The sequence below is a fragment of the Strix aluco genome, chromosome 1 (genome assembly GCF_031877795.1).
Source record: "Strix aluco isolate bStrAlu1 chromosome 1, bStrAlu1.hap1, whole genome shotgun sequence".
Taxonomy (NCBI): domain Eukaryota; kingdom Metazoa; phylum Chordata; class Aves; order Strigiformes; family Strigidae; genus Strix; species Strix aluco.
Window position 1 is genome coordinate 109,114,859 of NC_133931.1, and position 21,617 is coordinate 109,136,475.

At 48.1% G+C, this 21,617-nt stretch overlaps 1 protein-coding gene across 1 annotated transcript; it reads left to right on the forward strand.

The window, feature by feature from the left end:
• The first annotated feature begins 303 nt into the window (after positions 1-303).
• Positions 304-21,261, forward strand: LOC141916177 (cryptochrome DASH-like). The gene is given in 24 exon segments (XM_074808791.1): positions 304-365; positions 490-614; positions 617-665; positions 2,517-2,610; positions 3,461-3,577; positions 3,579-3,592; positions 4,469-4,617; positions 4,994-5,082; positions 7,133-7,206; positions 8,784-8,873; positions 10,738-10,821; positions 12,167-12,225; positions 12,366-12,457; positions 13,144-13,198; positions 13,290-13,333; positions 13,335-13,436; positions 17,188-17,200; positions 17,203-17,465; positions 18,316-18,443; positions 18,445-18,511; positions 20,092-20,198; positions 20,292-20,366; positions 20,483-20,544; positions 21,176-21,261. Coding segments are annotated over 24 exon segments (2,100 nt in total).
• Positions 21,262-21,617: the final 356 nt, after the last annotated feature.

Below are 21,617 nucleotides of genomic sequence, written 5' to 3' on the forward strand. Positions count from 1 at the left end.
GGCCGACACCGCTGAGGGCTCGTCCGGGTCCCGCCGCCCTCACGGGACGCGGGACGGGACCGGCCCGTCCCACGGGCCCGCAGGGAGATGGTGGGGGCGGCCGCAGGGAGCCGGAGGCGGGACGGCTCCTCCCCGGCGCGGCGGGCTGAGCGGGCCGGGCCGGGGCGGGAGCGCGGCGGGCTGAGGGGGCCGGGCCGGTGGGGCGGGAGCGCGGCGGGCTGAGGGGGCAGCGGGCCGGGCTGCGAGGCGCCGAGCTGAGGGAGGACAGAGCCGAGCCGGGCTGAGGGGGCCGGCTGAGGCACCATGTCGGGGGCAACGAGAATGGCTGTTTGCCTGCTGCGCTGCGACCTGCGCGCCCATGATACCAGGTAGGGCCCGGCCGGCGGCCCCCCGGATATTTCTTTAGAAGAAACTCCGCTCTTGGGTAGGCTGAGGGGAGGTGTGCGCTGTATCCTGCTCCCGAGAGCTTCTTTGGCCCTCTCTGTGTTTCCAGGTGCTTCGCTGGGCTCAGAGCAATGTAGATTTCGTTATTTCCCTCTGCTGCATCAATCCCCGGCACCACCTGGGCACCCACCGCTACAGCTTCCCACAGACAGGGCCCCATCGGCTCAGGTTTTTCTGGAAAGCATGAAGCATCGAAGAAAAATGCTCAAGAAAAAAGGAAGGTAGCTGAGAAAGTGCCGTGCAGATATGTCTGTTTTTATTTTTCTACTCGTTTTATATGCATATCCATGCTGTGAGTCAAATCATGTCAGATAGTCTGGGCTCTGATAACAACTCGTTTCAGAGAGCCACAGCCCTTCTGTTAGGTACAATAAGGTCCCGTACATAGCCCCTGTTCAGATGACCTGCTGTGGCATCTGCAAAGGAGCGAAGAGTCATCCAGGCTGCGCGCCATGCGGGGTTTTGCTTTCTTTAACTCAGATACCACAGATGGGCACTACCCTTGAGCGCTTTGCCCAGAGTCCTTACGACTGGAGTCATGAACGTCAGTCTTCGGAGATGTAGGCAACAACACTAGCCACTGTGATGTGTCCTTCCTTGTCCCTAGCGAGTTTTCCCTAGGAGTTGGCTTGAGACAGACCAACATGGATCCTGGCTTTTGAGACTGGAGAGTTAAGTTTGCTCAGGCCCTGTCCTGCTAAACCCAATCTCTTTGGTAGACTGCACTGTGGGAAGGGGGTCTTGAGGGATTCCTTCTTCATTATGCCTTTAGAAACCTGGGATAGACCAGGGCCTGAAGGTCTACATGCTGAAGAATTCCATTACCGTAGATAACATCTGGCTTTGCTTAGCAGAAGGTGTGTCAGCCAGCCTGTCTTCTCCCAGAGCAGCATAACAGTGGTAGTAAAAACAAGAGAAATGGCAGCGTGGACCATGCAGATGGTGAATGTTATAGGAGACTGAAAGAATTAATCAGTGGATATCTGCACCCACACCCTGTAGTGAACAGATTCAGAGCTGCTTGGGTGCTGCTGTGCTGTTGTCAGCGGCTGATAGGAGACTGGTCTTCTGCAGTGAGAGATGTGTGGTTGTGAAGAGTTGTGACAAAAAAGCAAGATGAAAAAAAAATGTTAGCAAGACGTTTTGGCTTATAGAGTCATGCTAAGACCTAGTCTCCATTTCTATAACCATGAAGTATCTTCTTAATGCAGTGCTAGACAGAATTCTCCTCCACATCCAGTCTGCAGTGTTCCCTGTGGGCAGTTTGGTCTCTGCTTTTCTGTGGGAAGTAAGGGGAGCTGCTCTCTCGGCAGCACCCCTTGTTCCTTGCCCTTTTCAAACCCAGCCCATCTTTTGAAGAAACTTTTCAGTTATGCTTTAAATTATTCTGATAAAAACACTGTATTACCCCTTCAAGAACTTCTCCATCACAGGCCTCTGTTAGATGATGCAGTAGTCTGTGTGTGTGTGTGTGCGAGAGAGGGAGACAGGGAAGGGGACAGAGTCACGTATGAGGCTCCTCACAGACCTGTGCACCCACCTTTAACAGACTTTCTCACCACAGCTTCTCTTTTGGTCTGGTTCCCTGGGTACACAGCTGGGCAGTTGGTGAGGTTGCAAGGTGGAAGGGAAGTTTTGTTGACTCTTACAAACACAGAGCGTTCAGAGGAAAGAATTTGTCTGAATACTCCCACATGAAAGTGGAGAGGGGTCTGCCCACAGGCCACCGCTACCTGTGAAGGGAATTGAAAGAGGAATCAGTTCATGAATCTCAGCCTTAGTGTGTGAGGATGAACAGATCTGACATTTACTTTTAGGTAACAGCCTGGCTTTCTGCCCAGTCATCCTTTCTAAGGCATCTGGGGTAGTAGAAATGTGTTTGACACAAACCTAGCCCCAGAGGCTTGCAAACTGCATTCACTGGGTCCTAAAAAATCTAGGTTAGTCAAATCCTGTCTGTCTGCCTCCACAGAGAACTAGTACATGGGTGCCTGGGCTGGGACTAGGGCCTCCTGTACACACAAATAACAATAACATCAAACCTAATGCAGGCCAGTATTTTCTGTTTGCAGTACCCTGGTTGTGAGGAAGGGGAAGCCGGAAGATGTGGTCTGTGATCTGATTACTCAGTTGGGGTCTGTCAGTGCTGTGGCTTTCCATTAAGAGGTAAGGGAAATATTTGAGTGACGTTGTTAAAAGATAAAATTAGGTTGTGGAGGTTTCTTCCACAGTCAAGCGGTGATACAGATCCTGTGTGTTCAGAGCCTTTCTTGCCTGTGGTATTGTTAACCTTGGGGAAACTGGCTAGTTCCTGGGATGGGGATGGTGTATGTGTTTGGGTGGGAGTCCTTGCTGGATGACAGCAGCTATTTGTGATTGATCACTTGCAAGTGCTGTGTCTTGAGGAAGAGGAGTTTCCGGCAACTGACATTTTAGGTCAGCTGAGTGCATTTCTCCTTCTGTTTGCATCAAGCTGCCTTTTCCTGGCGCCTTCCTTGCACAGGAGCTAGCTGCCAGGGGGCATATTGTACTGAGTGTAGAAAAGGCCCATGGTGAGTTGACAGCACTCGTATTTAGGCAGTTGCCCACCAGCATGTTAAAGAACAAAAGAGTCCGGTCCTGGACTGCTGATGGGGTTGGCATGTCACTGACCTGTCTTCACAGAGCTAAGTAGTTTGATCCAGAGCCTGCTGAATTCAATGGAGGGCTCTGGATCCAAACCACTGGGTCTGGAGGCTTTGTGTACACACACACGTATGTATATATGTACATAGATGCACTCAGTATTAGCAGAGTCTGGACCTCAGAGCTGTCTAATGCAGAAATCACTCTGTGACCTGCACTGCAGGTATTTGCAGAGGGAAATACTCAGAGATTGTCCATAACCACCTCTCTCCAAAGGGCTGAAGCTAAATGTAGAGATGAGGGAGGAGGGCAAGACCAGGGACCAGGGTCTGTGGGCATGCAGGAGCTGAGGCCGTGCAGCCATGGCCTCATTGCATTTTGTTCTCCCTAGGCCACGCAGGAGGAGCAGGACGTGGAGAAGAGGCTGTGCCAGGTGTGTAGTCAGCACAGGGTGAAGATTCACACACTCTGGGCACCCACGCTGTATCATCGGGAGGACCTGCCCTTCGGGGCCTATTGCCAGGTGGGTGCTCCATGGTATCACTCACCCCTCCACTGTCCCATTTGTTTCTCACTCCAGTGAATGGCTCAGGAGGGGTCTTAGTCATCCAGTCCCACGAGGAAGGGACCCATTAGTCCATCTTCATTTATGGAACAGTGTTGTCATGCTCATACACATCAAGGGGAAGGGGCACTTTCATCCCTCTGTACCAGTAGGATTTACGCTTCAATATGCATAAAACCAAGGGGTTTGTTTGACTGTTTATTGAGGGACTGTTTTCTCTTTGCCCTTCCACCAGCACAGTTTGAATACTCAGTCTGCAGTGCCTAGACCCTTTGTGACACTGGACTAAATTGCTCCATTACCCCGTCTGGCTAAATGCAGCTGCTTGTGACAGTGGCCCTTTGAGTGTGGACTCTTCATAGCTCCCTCAATAGTCACTTGAGGTGTAGGCGATGGAGTTGAGTGATTCATGGTATCCTATAGAAAATGTATAAAATAGGGCAGAAGAGGCAGGCCATAAAAATGCCCGTTTCTCTCTATTGACTGAAAAGGCAGGAGGAGGTTACAAATTTTTACATTGAGGTCAGTCTTAGGGGTAATCAGAAGTTAGGTGAGATAAATCTGACCCTTATGGATTGCCCCATCAGGACACACCTTAAATTGAAAAGGCACATTTTGCATCAGAAGCAGAAAGAAACCCGATGAAGGACTGAACTCCTCATTGCTGCTAGCCCCAGGGGCATCTACCTCTATTGTGTCAGGCAATGTACAAACACAAGTCACAAATACGCAGCCTGAAAAGCCAACCCTCCATCTGCAGAAGCTATGTGGTGCTGTGTGGAGGGGCCAGGGTAGCCATCCTGCGGAGATCTGACTGTGCTGCAATCTGTGCAGGTTGCCCAATGTCTACACCCATTTCCGAAAAGCGGTGGAATCTGAGGCGAAGGTCTGGCCATCCCTGCGGGTGGTAGATCAGCTAAAGCCTCTGGCTCCAGGGGTGGAAGAAGGGTGTATCCCTGCAATGGAGGATTTGGGACAGAAGGGTAAGGGAACTTTACTTGGCAGTTGCTCCCATGAAATCCTACTCAGAGATGACTCTTACTAAGAGAATCAAAACATGGAGGCCTCCCAAAGGCAGTGGTTGCTCTTCAAACTGTAACTAAGCCTCTGTTCACTCGTACAGCAAATGAAGATAAATTCCCTGTGTGAAGAAGCTGCCCTGCGGCTGGGTAGAAAACATCCTGTTAGTCAGTAATTTTTAATATGTTTGATGTGGTCCTTTAAAAAAAGGAAGACCAGGACACAATCTTATGTCCCCAAAGCAGACATCCCTACTGCTGAACATCCCTAGATTTTAAGCTCCCTACCCTTGAGAAACTTTCCAAGAGGATAACAAGGTGATGGTGTTTTTTGTGGCAGATCCTGTGACTGATCGACAAACAGACATCTCCTGCAGTGGAGGAGAGACCCAGGCTTTAATGAGATTCCAGTATTATTTTTGGGACACGGTAACTCTTACACTTCCTTGTCGACATCCTCCCCCTTGTACATATGGCTGTGCAAGTGGGTGAGGCTGCAGTTTCACTTCCTAATAATATTTCCTTAGCTCCTGTATAACACTCTACAAAGGAGGGAATTAGCATTATTTCAGTTTTTCAGAGAGACAAACTAAATCAAAAAGAGGTCATCCAGGAACTGGGAATGTAAGCCAAATACTTAGGAACCTAGGTTAGTGGCCGTCCCTCTTAAGTCTTTTTTCCCCATCAACTTTTTGGAATTGGGATAATTTTTTAGCTCCTTTACCTTGATTTGCCCTTTCTACTCCCTTGTTCCATGCCATCAGCAATGTAGTTCCTCCGTTTTGGAGGAGTAAAAAGCAGGCTGAAGGGCTGCAGTTGCAAATGGGGTGAGAAATAACCAACCCAAGCTGCTGCCCACAGTTAAAAATAGTAGGAAGTTCCAAGTAGTCTGGTTTAAAAACTTGCAGCCAATAATTACAGCTACTTCTTGCTCCCTTGCTTTGGTGGAGTGAAGCTGCTCCTGACTGCATTTTGTCTGTGCATCCTGGCCGTTTTCGAACTTGTTCCTGGTCTAGTTTGAGGAACTGCCTTAAATTTGCCTTGTGCGAATTTAGATGAAGACACGTATGCTGATTGCCAACAGCATCAGGCCCTGCACAGCTTTGTGGATAAAGGGGGTAGCATCTCTCCAGCTGAGATGGGTTAAGTGCCCTCACTGGGACAGCTCCCAGGGGATTCTTTCAAGCTGTGCTACAGAAGTTCCTGCATTCCCTTGCTGTTGGGGACCAGTGTTATGGTTTAACCCCACTAGGCAGCTCAGCCTCACACAGCTGCTCCCTTGCTCCCCGCCCGTGGGATGGGGGAGAGAATCGGAAGGGTTAAAGTGAGAAAACTCGTGGGTTGAGATAAAGACACTTTAATAGGTAAAGCTAAGGCTTCGTGCACAAGCAAAGCAAAACAAGGAATTCATTCAGTACTTCTCATCAGCAGGCAGATATTTAGCCACCTCCAGGAAAGCGGGGCTCCATCATGTGTAACAATTACTTGGGAAGACAAAACGCCATCACTCTGAACATCCCCCGCTTCCTTCTTCTTCCCCCAGTTGAGCATGACACCATATGGTAGGGGATATCCCTTCTGTCAGCTGGCGTCAGCTGTCCCGGCTGTGTCACCTCCCAGCTCCTTGTGCACCCCCAGCCCGCTGGCTGGTGGGGCAGTCTGAGGAGCAGAAAAGGCCTTGAGGCTGTGTGACCACTGCTCAGCAGTAACAAAAACATTTGTGTGTTATCAGCAGTGTTTTCATCACAAATCCAAACATAGCACCACACAAGCTACTATGAAGAAAGTTAACTCTTTCCCAGCCAAAACCAGTGCAAGCATGCACAGCTTCTACTGTTGGTCCAGCGTTAATACAAGCAGTGCTGGAAAACCTCTTCCTTCCTTTTTGTTATGCAAATATTGTCTTCCCCAGTGAGCCAGAACAGCCCTTTAGCAATTGTAACCTGTGCAGCGAAGGGGATCGAGATCAGGCTTCCCTATGTCCTCTGCATGGTCAATGGAGTGCTCAGAAAATGGAAGATCTGCCCCCTGCTGTAAACGTGGGTGGCCCAGAAATAACAGGCTTCCTGCAGCTGACTGCTGGGTGCTGTCAGACACGATTGTTCTCAAACCCAAATAAGCAGCCACATGGACAGGGGAACCAGCCACCAGTCCCACTGGTGCTTCTAAGTGGATTATTGATCCAGAGTTAGGTGGGTATGGGCAGGGAGCAGCACAGCCAGGTTCACAGTGCTTGTAGAAAGAAATGTGCTACAGGCTGAAGCAGGGAGCATAGCTTGTGACAGAGCTATAAGGGAAACTGCTGGCCTGATCAGTTCCTGTGCACTGGAGGCAGTAACTGGGCAGCTCTGTAGTCCTTGCAGGCAGCCATGAGAGGGAGCCCAGCCCTGCCAGTTTGCTCTGGCTCCAGTTAGAAAGAAAACATATTTGGCAGGTTGCACATAAAGTATTAAAACCTTTTGTTAGTTTGCTTGCACAGAACCCGGTTGCATCTTAAAAGGAGACTCTGAATGGACTGGTGGGAATGGATTACTCAACTAAATTTGCACCATGGTAAAGATTTTTGTTGTGAGACTGGAAGCCCCTTTCCTGCTCCCATCCCAAACTGATGTTACCTGTCTGCTGAGTGCTCACTGGGCATGGGTAGGGGTCTAGGTGTGATTTCTTTTGCCCTTTTTCTTGGGGTACAGCAGCCTCAGAGCTGCTCTTTATTTCACTTCCAGACAGTGGTTCCCTGGGAACATCCCTGCAATTAGGAACTGCTGAAGTATAGCAGTACTGTGCTGAAAGCCCAGTGTGCTGGGAGCAGTGATGTGGACAGGGCACTGCAGAGACACACCACTTGTCTTTGGCCATGGTTTTGTGGAGTGAAGAGACACTTCTGATTATTCCTATTGCAAAAGGATCTCTGGTTTGAGTAAATACAATGACTTCTAATTAGGGGTTTTAGTGTCTGGTGCTAGAAGGGGCACAGTTAATTCCAGACTGAAACTGCAGCGGCAGAACCCACTTCAGCCTAATGCTGAGGACATCTGGAGTGTTTTTCCGACAGAATTGCGGTGTGAAACGATTTTCTGAGGCTGTTACAGGTCAGGATTTCTTATTTTCAACTGGCTTCAGTGGTTGCAGTGGATGGCTCCACCTGGTGGCACTTTGGGATTCCGGGACCACTGGCATTGCAGAAGTTCATTATTTTTGGTCTCCACTCGAGTTTTGCCAAGCTGGCCGTTTGCCCAGAGCAGACAGTCCTGATCTGCCTGCCCCAAAGTGTTTCTCTGTCAGATAATCAAAATCAGACCGGTTTAGATTGCAGCCAGTCACTCACATCTCATACTGGCCATTTCGAAGTGTTAGAGCTGGTCAACAATTAAGGGAAAACTCTTCAGGCCCTTTCTTCCTGTTTTCCAAAATCCATTAGAACATCAAATGTTTCCATAAACCCTAGTGGGAAATTGCAGTAAAATACATTTCTAGGAAAATCAAGGTAAAAGTTGTTCCTTATCAGCCTTTACCTGGGGTTGGAGTCTACAAGCTCTTTCCTGTCTTGCACAGCACTGATTTGGAACAAATGGAAGGAGCCCAGTGGTTTGAAATGCCAGAGCTGGGTTTGATTCCCTACTTTTCTTACCCTGCCTGAGGTCTTCAGCAAGTCATTTGCCTTCTGTGGTTGCTCAAATGAGACACTAATGTACTGTAGGAAAAGGAGCCCTGGGCATATGATAGATAGGTTTGTAGTAAAAGGAGGGCTGTCGAACAGCTGGGACAGTTGATGTGGAGTTTCACATTTGAGATCCATTTTGGGTTTGTCATGGGTGCGCTAAGTCACCAGCTGATCAAAGTCTTTTAGGCAAAATTTGTCAAATTTCTGTAAAATGATTTATCTCAGTAGGTTGGAGACTCCTTTAACAGTCATACACTGGGAAGGGGACAGATTTTGATTCTCAGACTGCAGAGTTGCAAAAATGTCAGACAACTTGACTTGGGGAAGCTGTTTGGGAAGTCAGTGGCAGAACTGCAAACTGAGCAAAGTTTTCAGACAACTCTAAACACAAAGCTGCCCTGTCACTCCCTCCGCACAGACATCAAGCTGTCAGTCCTGCATTGCATTCAGGACATCATCCTGCTTTCAGGCTGGCACTGGGCTGCATTTCACCTCGATACATCTATGAGCAGATCCAGAAGTATGAAAAAGAGAGAATGGCAAATCAGAGCATATACTGGTATGTCCCTGCGCAATCACTGTGGCTTGTTTTCTCTGAAAAGGAAACAGGCATCTCACGCACAGGAGAGAGTGATTTCTTAACTTTCTTCTTAACTAATGCTTGTTTTTCTTGTGCCTGCTGTCCGGTTCCTCTGGGTTGCATTGTAGTTCTGTTTCACTATGGATTTATTAGTCTGCCTTTGACATCTAGAGGCTCTAGGCACTTTAAGTAAAGATTATTAATGCTAGTTGTCATTATTATTGCTGGAAAATGTGGTTCATGATTTTTAAAACTGATCTCTGTAAATCATCACCATCCCTCTCTGTGTTGTTATTATGGGCTAGATGAGAAGAAAGAAGAATGATTTACAAATAAAACCCAGAGGGTTTCTCACGCCAAGGATATGAGCAGGGTTTCACCCAAAAGGCTCAGTGACTGTGTGACTTGCACAAATCACATGGTGTCAGAAGGACATCTGGCCACAATCCAGCAAATGCCCCGTGCTTGCTCGGCTGCCTGGCCATGACCACACCACCACAGCAGAGGGGAAGAGGGGACTGGGAAGTGGGCTTAATGCACCCCGCCTTGTCACCCGTGCTCTTCTTCACCTCACCACTGGCTGCTCGCCTGCCTGCAGGCTGTCCTGAAGGAGTCTGGGGGACAGCTGAGGTCACCATATCCATCCCTGGGTTGGCCTTGAACTTGCTCATGTACTCTGATCTGCCCAGACACTGTGAATTAAAGCCTGGTAGGGAGCTCTTATGGAGAAGTAGGTTCATGTTAGAGCCCGGCCTAACACTGGACCTGGATGGGAAAAAACCCAAACCACAAAGTCTGTGCATAGTGTAGAACTGTTTTCATATTGGTTTGTTACATTTTCAACATGTCAAACAGCACAATGGTTGGTGACAAACAGGCAGAACATTGCCAACAATTCCGACCAAAATACTCAATTTCAATTCACACGACCTTTTTCCTGTTGAAGAGTATGCTTTGCTTTTTTTTTTCAAAGACAATATTTCAAGAAATGAACATACTCATGTTTTTCCATCTAATAGTCAGCCAGCCTGCCTGCAGCTGAGGGGCCATGGTGATCTGAGCATTTTAAAGTGATAAATAATTATAAAAAAGAAGCTGTCAAACTCCCAGGCACTACAGCCAATTGTACAGTGAAATACAAGTCGTGGTGGCTGCACATGAGGGACTGATTGAACCTCAGTATCACCACACTAGTTTTTAGCATCTGGACAGTGTCCTGTTTTGTAATGAGATTTTTAGAAAAGATCTTGTAAGCCTAAACGTCAGCTGAGCAGAATATTTCCAATATGCCAGAGAGCTGAAGCAGGTCTCAAAGGCTGGGGTGCCATCATTTTATAAGAAGCTCTTTTTATATAAAACTGTCTATTTTATGCAGGCCTAGCACCTGATCTCATGAGCTAGACCACTGTAAACCCAGTTTTGAAAGGTGCCTTTAAGTCCCTTACAAAGGTTATTGCTTAAATTGGTGCAAAGCTCGGAGGAATGTGCTGACAAGCTTGCTCATGCGGAAGTGCGAAGCTGAATCGGGTCCTCGCCCTGCTCTCTGGAGAATTACATCCCAGTAGGGACGGATGAGGAACGGGTTTCCTGAAATTCTGCTCCTGCACTCGAGTTAAGGAAAGATTCCCAAGTGATTCATGCGAAGTTTGCTTTCACTATAGTCATCCAGGTGCAAGCTAGGTGAGTAGGCTGGGGGCAAGAACTGGTATCATGGGAAGGTATGTGAAGTTGCTCGCTGTGAATAAACATCATGGTGTTAACGATAGGTGCTATGGAAGCAAAATCTTAATTCAGTAGTTTTATCTGACCCACAGTGAAATACAGACATGGCTTTGTGTTTTAGAGTCCTGTTTGAACTGGTGTGGCAGAATTACTTTCGATTTGTGGCCCTGAAGTATGCCAGAAGGATTCTCTCATTAAGAGGTGTGTATGGATCACCATATTTGGAGAGGAAAGGTACAATCTTACAACAGAGAATGTAAGAGAAGAGGCTGTCAACATTGTGTTGTACAAATGTTCTTTCATAGTGCTTGTGTCACCACCCTGGGATGTTGCTGGGGACTTACTGTTAGCACCATGGTGCTGGACACTGTGTAGACACTGAGACTTTTGCCCAGAATCTGATTAGCTACAGGGAGTGTTATTAACACGTGTCAGTGGGAAACAGCAGCACAATAAGAGTAAAGATGCTGTTTCCGGAGACACTCCAGCTTTGGAGAGAATCCAGGCTTCAGGCTTGCCCAAGTGTACCAGAGAATCTGTGACAGAGCAGAAACCGACCCAGCAGTGTGCATCCCAAGAAACCAGATATTCTTTCTGCCTTGCACTACACAGGAATCAGAATGAGATTCAGCTCCAGACCCTGAGTCTTAGTGTGGGTGTCTACATGTGAAATGGGGCTCTGACCTCTCAGTCCAACAAATACCTAGTCCATATAGTCAGAAAACCCTACAGCTGCCTGTGCTGCGTGAGCTGTTCTCCATGTGAGGTAGGTGCCCACACCTGAGCGTACAGCACTGTTTTAGATGCCCTAGGGCAGTCTGCCCAGCATCGGGCTGTGGCTGCAGAGGAGCACATCTCCCTCAGGGCCTGTGTCACATCTGCCAGGCCTCTGTGGCTGTTTCAAATGCCCTACAGCATCTCAAATGGCACTGGATGGCAGTGGTGGGACTAACCTTAGATGTCTGGAGCTAGAGATGAGATGCCCCAGAGGCAGCAGGCCTCTGGTTTTGCCTGGACTGTAGGCAAGGACTGTAATTGCCACTGGACCCCTGCAAACATAAAGTCATCCCCCTCATCTGTTCCTACCCCACTGCAGGAGCAAAATGTTACCGGGGACTGCTGCCAGGTAATTCTGGGTTTAGTTTCTGCTACAGAAATGGACTTCACATAAACATTGTCCTGGAGTAAAGCTGAACAAGAAAATACTAGCTTAGGCCAGAGCATATCTCCAGCTGTGGTGTGACACGTAAGTCATTTTTAATTTGAAAAAAAAAAAAATCAAACACCAACAAAACAAATAATCAAAATCCATTACGATTTGAGCATCCTTTGAGTGCACAAGACTTCCCTTTGCAACACCTGAAAGGAGGAATGGATCACCTCTAAACCATTGCAAGAAGGAACATGGCTTGTTTGTAATACCACTGAGAGGTATTACACTTCATCCTAACATTTTGTCAACCAAGGTGCCCCTGGCTGTCATTGTTTTATTAATAACTGCCTACGTCAGCATTTGTCTTCATTGGCAGTTCATTTTTTTCCTCAGTCAGGCTTCAAAGTAAAGAGGTCCCCTGGAAAAAGGACCTTCAGTTCTTTGAGTATTGGAAAGGTCAGTAGAAACTGCAGGTTTGGCTGAGTGTCCTTTTGATTTTCACGTGTCTGCATGCTAACATGTGCCCAAACCCTAACTCAGATTTACGTAGGGGAACTGTCAGCATTCTCAGGGCCTGTCATTTAAACTGTTGCCAGCAAACAAGAATCCAACCCCTCGATTTGCTGGGAGTGCAGGATACTTGGCTTCCCTTCCGAGACTGAGCACCATACAGGAGCAGGCCCACAGGGTATCATGAATGGCCAGGCTCTGTCCGGTTGGTCCGTGCCTCGTGAGGTGCACTGCAGCTAGATTTTCCTGCCTAGGTGGAAGTGTTACAACCTGTTGATCCCTTCTGTTTAGTCACACAGAGGCTGACCAGCCCTTCTTGTCAATGCTAGATTGCCATGCCTGCTGCATTTTGTTCTTCTGATTGGTTTTGGTTAGAAGGTTAAAACATTAGAATAAATCACATCTTTCGTTATGCCACAGCCTTTTAATATCCTCGCTTTTCTTTAGCTTTTATAGCTTTGTTGTCACATGGATAGCAATCATAATATCTCAAAACTTGGAGGGACTAACAGATTAAAATATCAGAATCAGTGAAACACACACCTACATATCTTTCTTCACGTTAATGCCATGTGTATCCATTTGTACACAGGTACAATAAATCTTTTCCTTAACAACAGACAAGGCTCTCTACTTTTCAGGTACTAACCCTTGGGGACTTGTCCAATACATCCCTCTCTGCTATTAGTCACCTGTCAATCTTTCTGTTCTTGGCCCATCTCACTATTGTCTGTATATTTATTTCGCTCTGCAAAATTCTCTGCAATCCACTTGATTGCTTTTCCAGTCTGAGATTTTTCTGTACCTTGTTTTCTTGCCAAAAATTCTCCTCATTTTCAGTCTAATTTCCTATTTAATTTCCAGTGGATCTTAGTGGCTGCACGCCAGCTAAACCTCACTGAAATCTCTCCCTGCCGCTGTACGCTGGCACTGCCTTACCTGCTTGGATGGCTGTGAATGCATGACCACAGGTTGGTTTATGAGTGCCCAAAAATGTCATCGTGTCCCAGCGCTGTCTTTTGTCTCTGCCAACATGCAAGAGCTGGCTGCGATGGGGTTTCATGTCTAACAGAGGGTGGCAGAATGTTGCCAGCTTTCTCACCAAGGACCTGGGCCTGGCCTGGGGGATGGGGCCAGAATGGTTCGAATACCTGCCTGTAAGACTGAACCCTCTGTGTTTGTGGAGTTGCCTGTGCTCCCTGTCCTGAGTGACAGACAGGAGGACTAGCTCTGCCTAATAAGGAAGGATACAGAAGATGACTGGTAATTTTCAGGCTGAATAGAAGTGCATGTATATACTGCTTGCATGGTATGTACTGGCCAAAGCTCACGTAAGAAAAGGAAGTTTTGCCAGAGTGAAGCTGCCATCAACCAAGATGTAGCTAGGAAGTTTGCAATGGTAGTTTTGATCCTCCATGTAAAGGTTTTAGCTAGACATCTGTCACACTTGAGAAAACCTTCAAACATAAATTATGTTAGCAGTGCTCTGACTTGCTCACCCCAGAGGTTGGGGAGGAGGACAGCCCAGAAATAGAACATAAAAAGAAGTATGTTCTGGCCACTGAAGCCAGCGCTGGCACGGCGTCTTTGCATTGATCACTGTGGACAGGGAAGCCATCTAGTCAAGAACAGGCAAGTATGGACAATAGCTGGATCAGCTTCCAGGGAGCTCCGCCCTGGCTAGAGGCATCCTTCTTCATTCTGGTGAGTCACTGGCCTCCCTGCCAACTGGAGCACCAATTTGTTTCTCATATGCCAATCAGCAGCCATGCAAGCTCAGTTAAATAGTTAAATTGCTTCTCTGTCCTCAGTTCCCATAGCTTCTTCCCAGGAAGGTCTGAACAGGCTGGCAGTCCCCAGTTCAGCTCTGTGCATCTTTGCTTGGTTGCCATTATCTCTGGTGATACTGATGGAGACACCGTCAGTAGCACCATGCTCAGCAGTGAAAACTGAGGCTGAAGAGGTGAATCTGCATTTGTTCTGCACCAGACTGAACGGTACAGACTGAAAAAGACCAAATACTAATATCAGCCACACATTAGAGATCTTGTCTGTGCGATACAAGAGGCTACTGGTAATTAGTAAGCTTTCTACTCCCTAGGATGGCTGGAGGTACAGAGAAAGCCCAGTCACCTTGGCATTATCTGTAATAAAAGAGCCTTTTTTGTGAATGTAATATTTTTTTTTGAGCTTCCTTGGAGCTTCCCTGCAGCTTTGGCTGCAGAGATCTACAGGAGGATCTGGGTGCTCTTCCCATTGCTGTGACTCACACTAGTGCTGTGAGCAGTGCTGGGCTTGCACAGTAACATGGTGCAGGACTTCTGCAGGATCCTCCAGAAAGTGGTCTTGGTAACTCACACCAGATTTTGTTATGGAAAATCTTGAGTGCATTTCTTTTGCAGTTTCAGTGGGTTGTATGATAGCTGATACCCTGCGTGCCCTAAGCTTCGTAGCAGTGATTTGCCAAGCAGGGGCTGCATTTCAGTATGGATGATCTAGTTCCTGTAGCCTGAGTGCACTGTATGTGACACACAGTGGCCCTCCAGAAAAACGGTACAACACTCACAAATGCGCAAACACATCTGTGCATGCCTGTCCTGCAGAGTGAGCCACTAGGACCGTTTTGAATGATTTGTAGTATCTGGCTTTTGATAGCACCTATCAGCTATGGCTTTCAGAGCAGTTACAAAGGTGACCTCATTTCACAGAGAAGGCAGATCGCTTCATGCACCGGCAAGCCTTGTACTCAGAGTCGCCAGCTGATTAAGAGCTGGGAGTCAGAAACTGAGGCCTTGCTCCGACGGGTGGGCAGCCTTGCCTTCCTCAGATAGGAGCTTGGTTCGCTTTGCAGTCAGACTCAGAGGGCCACGGAAGATCCCAGGTCCTGTTCCCCAAGTGAGGAAGACCTGGAAGGTCTCACACTAGAAAGACGCTCCCTGGGTTACTTTTATTCATATGGGCATGAATGTTACCACCCTTGCTGGAAGTGGGATTTAGCATTCTGCACTAGCTGTTTCACCTCGGGAAGCCCCAGATGCTGACTGCCACTGTAGGTTGGTGTGGCACAGGCTGGTCCTTGTGCCCTTCTGTCCCTTCCTTTCAGCTTGTGTCACACTGAAATATTGCTTGACAGTTGTGTTTCTTTAACTTGGTGGCATCCCCAAACATACAGGAGACATCAGTTTGATGGGGAACATGGCTGTTGAATGGTAGAGGCCAGTGCAGAACTGAAACTGGTCTCACTTGCCTCTAAAAACGGAAAGCAACGCATATTTTATCTCTGATACTTCTAGCAAAGGCCCACCGAGTGTTTGCGCATGCCTGTGAAGAAGAGGGTGTTTGTCATCCACACCAAACAGGCAGGGAGACTAGGGCAAGCTCTCTGCAACCCACTGAAGCCAGGGGAGAGGCCAGAGACGTCTGGTGTCCTGAACAGAGAATCTCAGCTATGATTTCATTCACAGGGTCAGGCCCCAAGGAAAGGGAGAGAAACAAACAGAAGAGAATGCCAGGAAGGGGCAAGGCTGAGGGGGAAATGAGCCTGCCTCCTCCAGTCCCCCTTGGATTTGCCCTCGCCTCCCACACACACTCTCCTGCATCTTAATCGCACAATCAGGCCTCTGATGGCATCTTTCTTCCCCTCCTTATCTCACCGGCTGGAGGAAGTGCTGCTGGGAAGGGGAAGCCTGGTGCACAGGGAGCATAGCTGGCTATTGATCATCCTGACCCCTGCTCTCGGCTGGCTTTGCAGAGGAAGGGGAAGGGAACTTGGCAGAGCCCATTCCCCTGTGCCTTCTGCCATCTGGGTGCGTGGAGCTCCTCACTTTAAGGAGCAGCTGAGATTTTGGAATCCACTGTGTGGACTGGTTGTTGCTGCAGCTGCAGTAAAGGGAGAAGAGAACAGCACTGAACCTGCTTAGTGACGTGTCTTTGCAAACTTCTGCCACAGCTGCCAGTGCTACGCTTTCGCAATGTGGACACCCCTCCTAGGAACGCTCAGAGATCCCACACCCTATTTGCTATCACTGCCACTCCCCTCCTGAGCTAGGTTTGAATTGTCCTACAACTGGAAAGCTTCTGATGTTGGATTTAAGCCACCCTGACCAGCTGAAGAGCACTCAAGACTGGACCACGTTCTGCTCTCATTTGTGCCTGTTTCAGGAGCCTTGCTCCATTTTGTGTAAGCATCCTTGAGAGCTTTTTATTTGTTTAGATGTAGAATAACTTGATGATGTGCAGCCTACTACATACGTCAGGAGAGCTCTAGTGTCTCCATAGGAAAGCACCTCTCTCTGCCAAGTCCCTGTGAGCTGAGGCTTATTGCCTGATGAAGGCTGAGTATGGCAGGGAAACAACTGCAGTGTTTGTACTGACTGCATCTTCATACACTCTGTGTGGTCACTCCATGCAGTCTGAGTTAGACTTCTCTCCAGACTAACTAAGAGGATCTACAGAGATGATTTTGTTAGTCTGTGATCTCTAGGTAACCAGTCAGGAAGAATTTTCTCATACTTGAAATGTACTGGGCTACTGTTTCTTGGAATATTAGCACTCAAAAGCTAGGGCTAGTTGTCATGAAGTCTGCCAGATGATGGCAGAAAGAGAGAGATTTTTTTTTTAAAAAGGAAACAGAAAGACTTTTACCTATCTGACCTAAGGACCACGAAGTGAAGTAGCCTGGGAAGCTGATCCCAGCTGTACAAAACAGCCATGCAGCATGGTCCTCTTCTGAGAGAGATGGCTGCACCTACATGGGAGAGCTCTAACTACCCCAGTGGGGCCAGATTGATTCCCATGCGAGGAATTCAAATACACCAAAATTATATTCAAGTAAGGGGTGGATGGGGAGAGAAGATTCACCAAGGGCCAGACCAGCTCTTCTTACTGTTTTCTTCCTCTGTTCTCAAGGTGGATTATGACGTCTGAGCAATTACGGCAACTGGTTATACAGCGCTGGTATTGGCCATGACCCACAGGACAACAGGAAGTTTAACATGATTAAACAAGGCCTGGATTATGATGGCAATCCAAGTCTTGTTTGGCTGTCTTACAATGAAGAGTGCAGCAAAGCATATGCGGTAGTTTCAGGGAACAGGGGAGATCAATCTGCTCTGTGGACACTGCTGCAAAAACAGTTCTGTGATCTTGCCAACAGTCAAGCAGGTTCCTTGCTGTACAGGAAGATCTGACGTTTACAATCTGCTACTGTCCCCAAAGAGCCCGGTGCTCTGTATGCCCTCCCTGCCCTGCCCTTGGTCTGTGTGTTTAGTGTTTCATCACCATTTCTTCCGGGTAACAGCCACATCCCATTCATATGTCACACAGCCATTTCCTTGAGCACAGAGCAGCTTCTTGGAGAACTCACAAGTGACAAGAAAGACTGTTCAATAAACGGAGCTGCTCACATGGTGCCTCGGGAGGTCCTTGAGAGTAGATTAAACCTGTGACTCCTCTGACTATCCTAAGTGGTGGGAGCAGATAAATCGCCCTTTCCATGTGCTTAGCCAGTGTTCACATACTGGATCACCCATTTCCACCCTATTCCTTAGCTTCATGGCAAGCTGTGCTGTTGCCTTTCAGCACCGTAGCTGGCAGGACTTAGTAAGGAAACAGAAATTAGTCCTAGTAGGGGACACAGCAGTAAAGTTAATGGGAGACTCGGGGGCAGGGGGGCAAGTAAAAGGGTGTGCAGCTGAGCTAGTCACCCTAGTTTTCTTCACAGTCACTGGAAAGAAAAAAAGGACTTCTTGGGAGTGACTTCATCACCTTATGTCCTAAATAGGGCAGGTGACCTGTACCAAAAAAGCACCTGTCTCCCTCCTCTGTCTGCAGGTGAGCCTGGGAGAAGAGTCTCTGTCCAGGTCTCTGTGTTTAGGCACTAATTCTGGGTAGAGAGTTTAGCAGGAGGGTCTAAGACTTGACAGAGGTAACTGATGCTGTAGTACACCAGCTTCTTTACCTGAAAATTGAGGTTCTTTCTTTCTTGTTAAGAAAGACCCATGCTGGGAAGCACTTAGAGATTGTTACTGAATGGATCCTGTCCTGTTGGTTCTGTTTGCAGGGCGACTATGTCTGGCTATAGTCTCAGAACTACAGGGCATAAAGGGAGAAGATACTCGCACCCCTTGGGCACTGAGTGCTGCTCCCTCCCAGGCAGGAGTAACTAGGTGAGACCTACACACAACCGCTTGTGACAGCCCCAGAGTGGAGCCGACACATCAACCAGAAGCCCGTCAATACTGGGGAGGTTTGGATGGCATTCGGAGGGCTCTAGGCAGCTGCCCTGCATCTGTAGGACTGGCTGTGAATTCTGCTCTTCTTCCTCAGGTATAAAGGGGAAAAATTGATTTCATGCAAAGTCACGTTACCTCACGGCAGAAGGTGGTCCAGCCCTGCACAGGGACTGTGCAGCCAGGGTTATTTAGCTGTGTCTGTCTTACTAAACTAAATAGATCTGAGGCACAAGCCCAAGTACGGACCTCCTCTCAGCCAGCCAGTTACACTGTTAGTGTATTCCCCAGCACTATTTTGCCAGGGCCAACAAACACATTCCAGAACCTTGTTCGAGAACAGTTTGAGGGAACCATGTGCTAAGGACTGTCACAAAATAGTCTTGACAAAGCCACCCTACATCAAATGGATATAAACTGTGCCAGGTCTGTTTTTTGTTTACTATTTTCTAGGTAGCTTTTCTTGCTCAGGTTTTCTTCTGGATACATAGTGCCAGATATGAGCAGAGGGATGGGGTATCTCTGAAGGCCTCCACTGGCCTAACCACCCCCCGATGCAGACAGACAGGAGGGAGCCAAGGCTGATGCTCAGTTTCCACTCTGTTCATGAGGTGGAACTCCTATCATGCCAGAGTGCATCCAAACTGGAGTCAGCCAGACCAGTAAATATGGGGACTGGTCCTTGCACTTTTGCTTTTTGGATGTATCTGCCCTTTAGAATGGGCACAGATTAAGACGTGGATCCTGCGACACATCAAGACTTGCATCTTGACTGGGCTGCTGTTCTTGGAGGAGGTGACTATGGAAGGAGAGTGCTCTGTAGGTCTGGGTGGGGCCAGTGATGGTGAAGCTGCAAGGAAAGAAGGAAATAGATGTAACTGACAGTTGTGTATTTCAAGGGGTTTTCAGCATTTTGTCTTCCCCCATGCATCCTCCCTGCCTCCTCCCAAGTAAGGATACTTTGTGAAGGCTCAAATGTAGTTGTCATATGATGTTCAATGAAGAATGAAGCATGTCTTCATTTAGGGTTTTAATCCCAAGGTGCAGTACCAAACTTCTCAGGCCAGATTCCTTTGCCATGAGTGGAAAGTTTTGCAGAAGCAAAGCCTTCTGCTCTCAGCCATGCTGTTGAAGGGCCTGGATTATTACCCTTCTGCTTAAGACTGCATTTGAGATCTGAGAAAGGACCTTGTGGAGGAGCCCCTCGGTGAGACACTGGTTTCTCAACTCTCCAGCTCGCCTGGGGTTCTGTGCGCCTCCACTGCCACACTGTGCTCATGAAATTAAAATACTACTGGGAGGAACCGTTGGCCCAATGTTAATGAGACCTGGCGAAGAGCCTCGCCTCCTATCACCCCCAAACTGAGTATCAAAATACCTTTGAAAATACATGCGCACACCTTACCAGAAACCCATTTCCTAAGTCCAAGCCTAGAGCTGTGCCTGTCAGGCCTCCCCTCCTTTTTGTGAACTTGGGGGTAGAAATGCCATGTGCACATTTTTCTGCATGTCAAGGCTGCTTTGCGATCAGATTTACTCTACAGCATCAGTCAATATCTCACTGTTCATCTGTCACTTGCAGCAGGGAAGAAGTCCCCATCCCAGGGGCAGGGGAGGACCTGCACACATGCCAATGCAGCACAAGGACAGGGGGAAAGATTTTTACTTTCCTCGCAAGAAAGATCTATGGTGAAGGCTGTCCAGGTGCGTGCTGGAGAAGCGCTCCATGTGAGCTTACGCTACTGAAGATGCCAGGGTAACAGTTAATCTCCTTGAACCAAGCCAGGGTAGAAGTCTGGCCACAGCAGAGCAACTAGGGATCTGCCTCTTCAGCGTTCCCAGGGACACGAGCTGGAGGTGGGTATTTGGAGGTTGTGGATTAGCACTGCTTGTGGTGATGGGATCTTGTGTTTTCACTTCAGTGCTTAGGCTGCTGCTGTGAGCTCTGAGGCAGTTCGCCTGTCGCTCTCCAGGACTGGCTGCCCTTCGGCGCTGAGGGTCTCACCCCCATGGACACTGTATCACTCTCAACTCTGTAAAGTCCTTTGGTTGCAAGGGGCTGCCCAACTAATATTAATTAACCAAAATGGCATGGCCTTTCTGTTTGGAGGAGGTGTGGCTACTTTTCCAGTGCCTTTTGCCTTCCGCTGGTGTTTACAGCTGTCACAGCTAAACTTCTCTCTTTACAAACTGGAGCAGATGGTTTATTTGGCAGCTGTTCAGTCAGAACTCTTTCTAGTGAACTTTCTTATGCTAATTTTTCATGTTTTAAAGCTTTAAAACTACCACTCATTGTGCAATTAAAAGTTTTGCTACTGGAATATTTTATCTTGCTCATTTCCACAGAGATCCATAGACAGAGCAAGACTTCAGAGGACGGTTTTTTACTGTGTCTCCTACAGTACTTTGGAGAAACAGTAAATTCCTCTTGAAAACAGCCCTGGAGTCCTTGCAGTGCCCAGGTTGCTTTTGGTGCCAGCCTGAAAGCTGGAAACTGTTCAGTTCACAGCTGAAAACTGTATTTTGTACTTAGCACTAAAAACTGGCTAAAATGGTTCCCTGGCCACTTTAAGCATTTTGGTTTTATGCAGAATGTTGTGCTTGCTTGAAGAGTTTGGGAATCTGGAGGTAGCTCTATCTGTGCTGTCGTGGAACATTGTCACCAGATGGACAGCCCAGGTTTGAACTCCTCAATCCCCAAAGCAGCCCTCTCTCAGTAGATGGGATGTGGCTCTGGATTTACTACCACTAGGGATCTGTTTGGGCCCCTTTTGTAACTTCTGTTAAATCTCTTTCAACACTGACTTGGGTAGACAGGCTCAGGACTGGACTGAGAGAAGAACTGCTGCTGAACACAAAAGCGAGTTCTACCCTAAAGGAGACAAACCAAGTGATTTTGAACACCTGCCCTGTCGGGGCCATGTTCATAATCCCACCGTTTGTCGTATTAGGGGGCTGGACGGGAATGTAGCCATCCTGAGGTGATTTCGGGGGGGAAAAGGGGAGAACAGCGTTAGGGACAGCACTGTTCCCTGCATGGCAGAAGCGTCTCCCCCGACACAGCACGGGTCCCGCGCGTTCCCGTCCGAGGCTGCCCGCGGCCGGAGC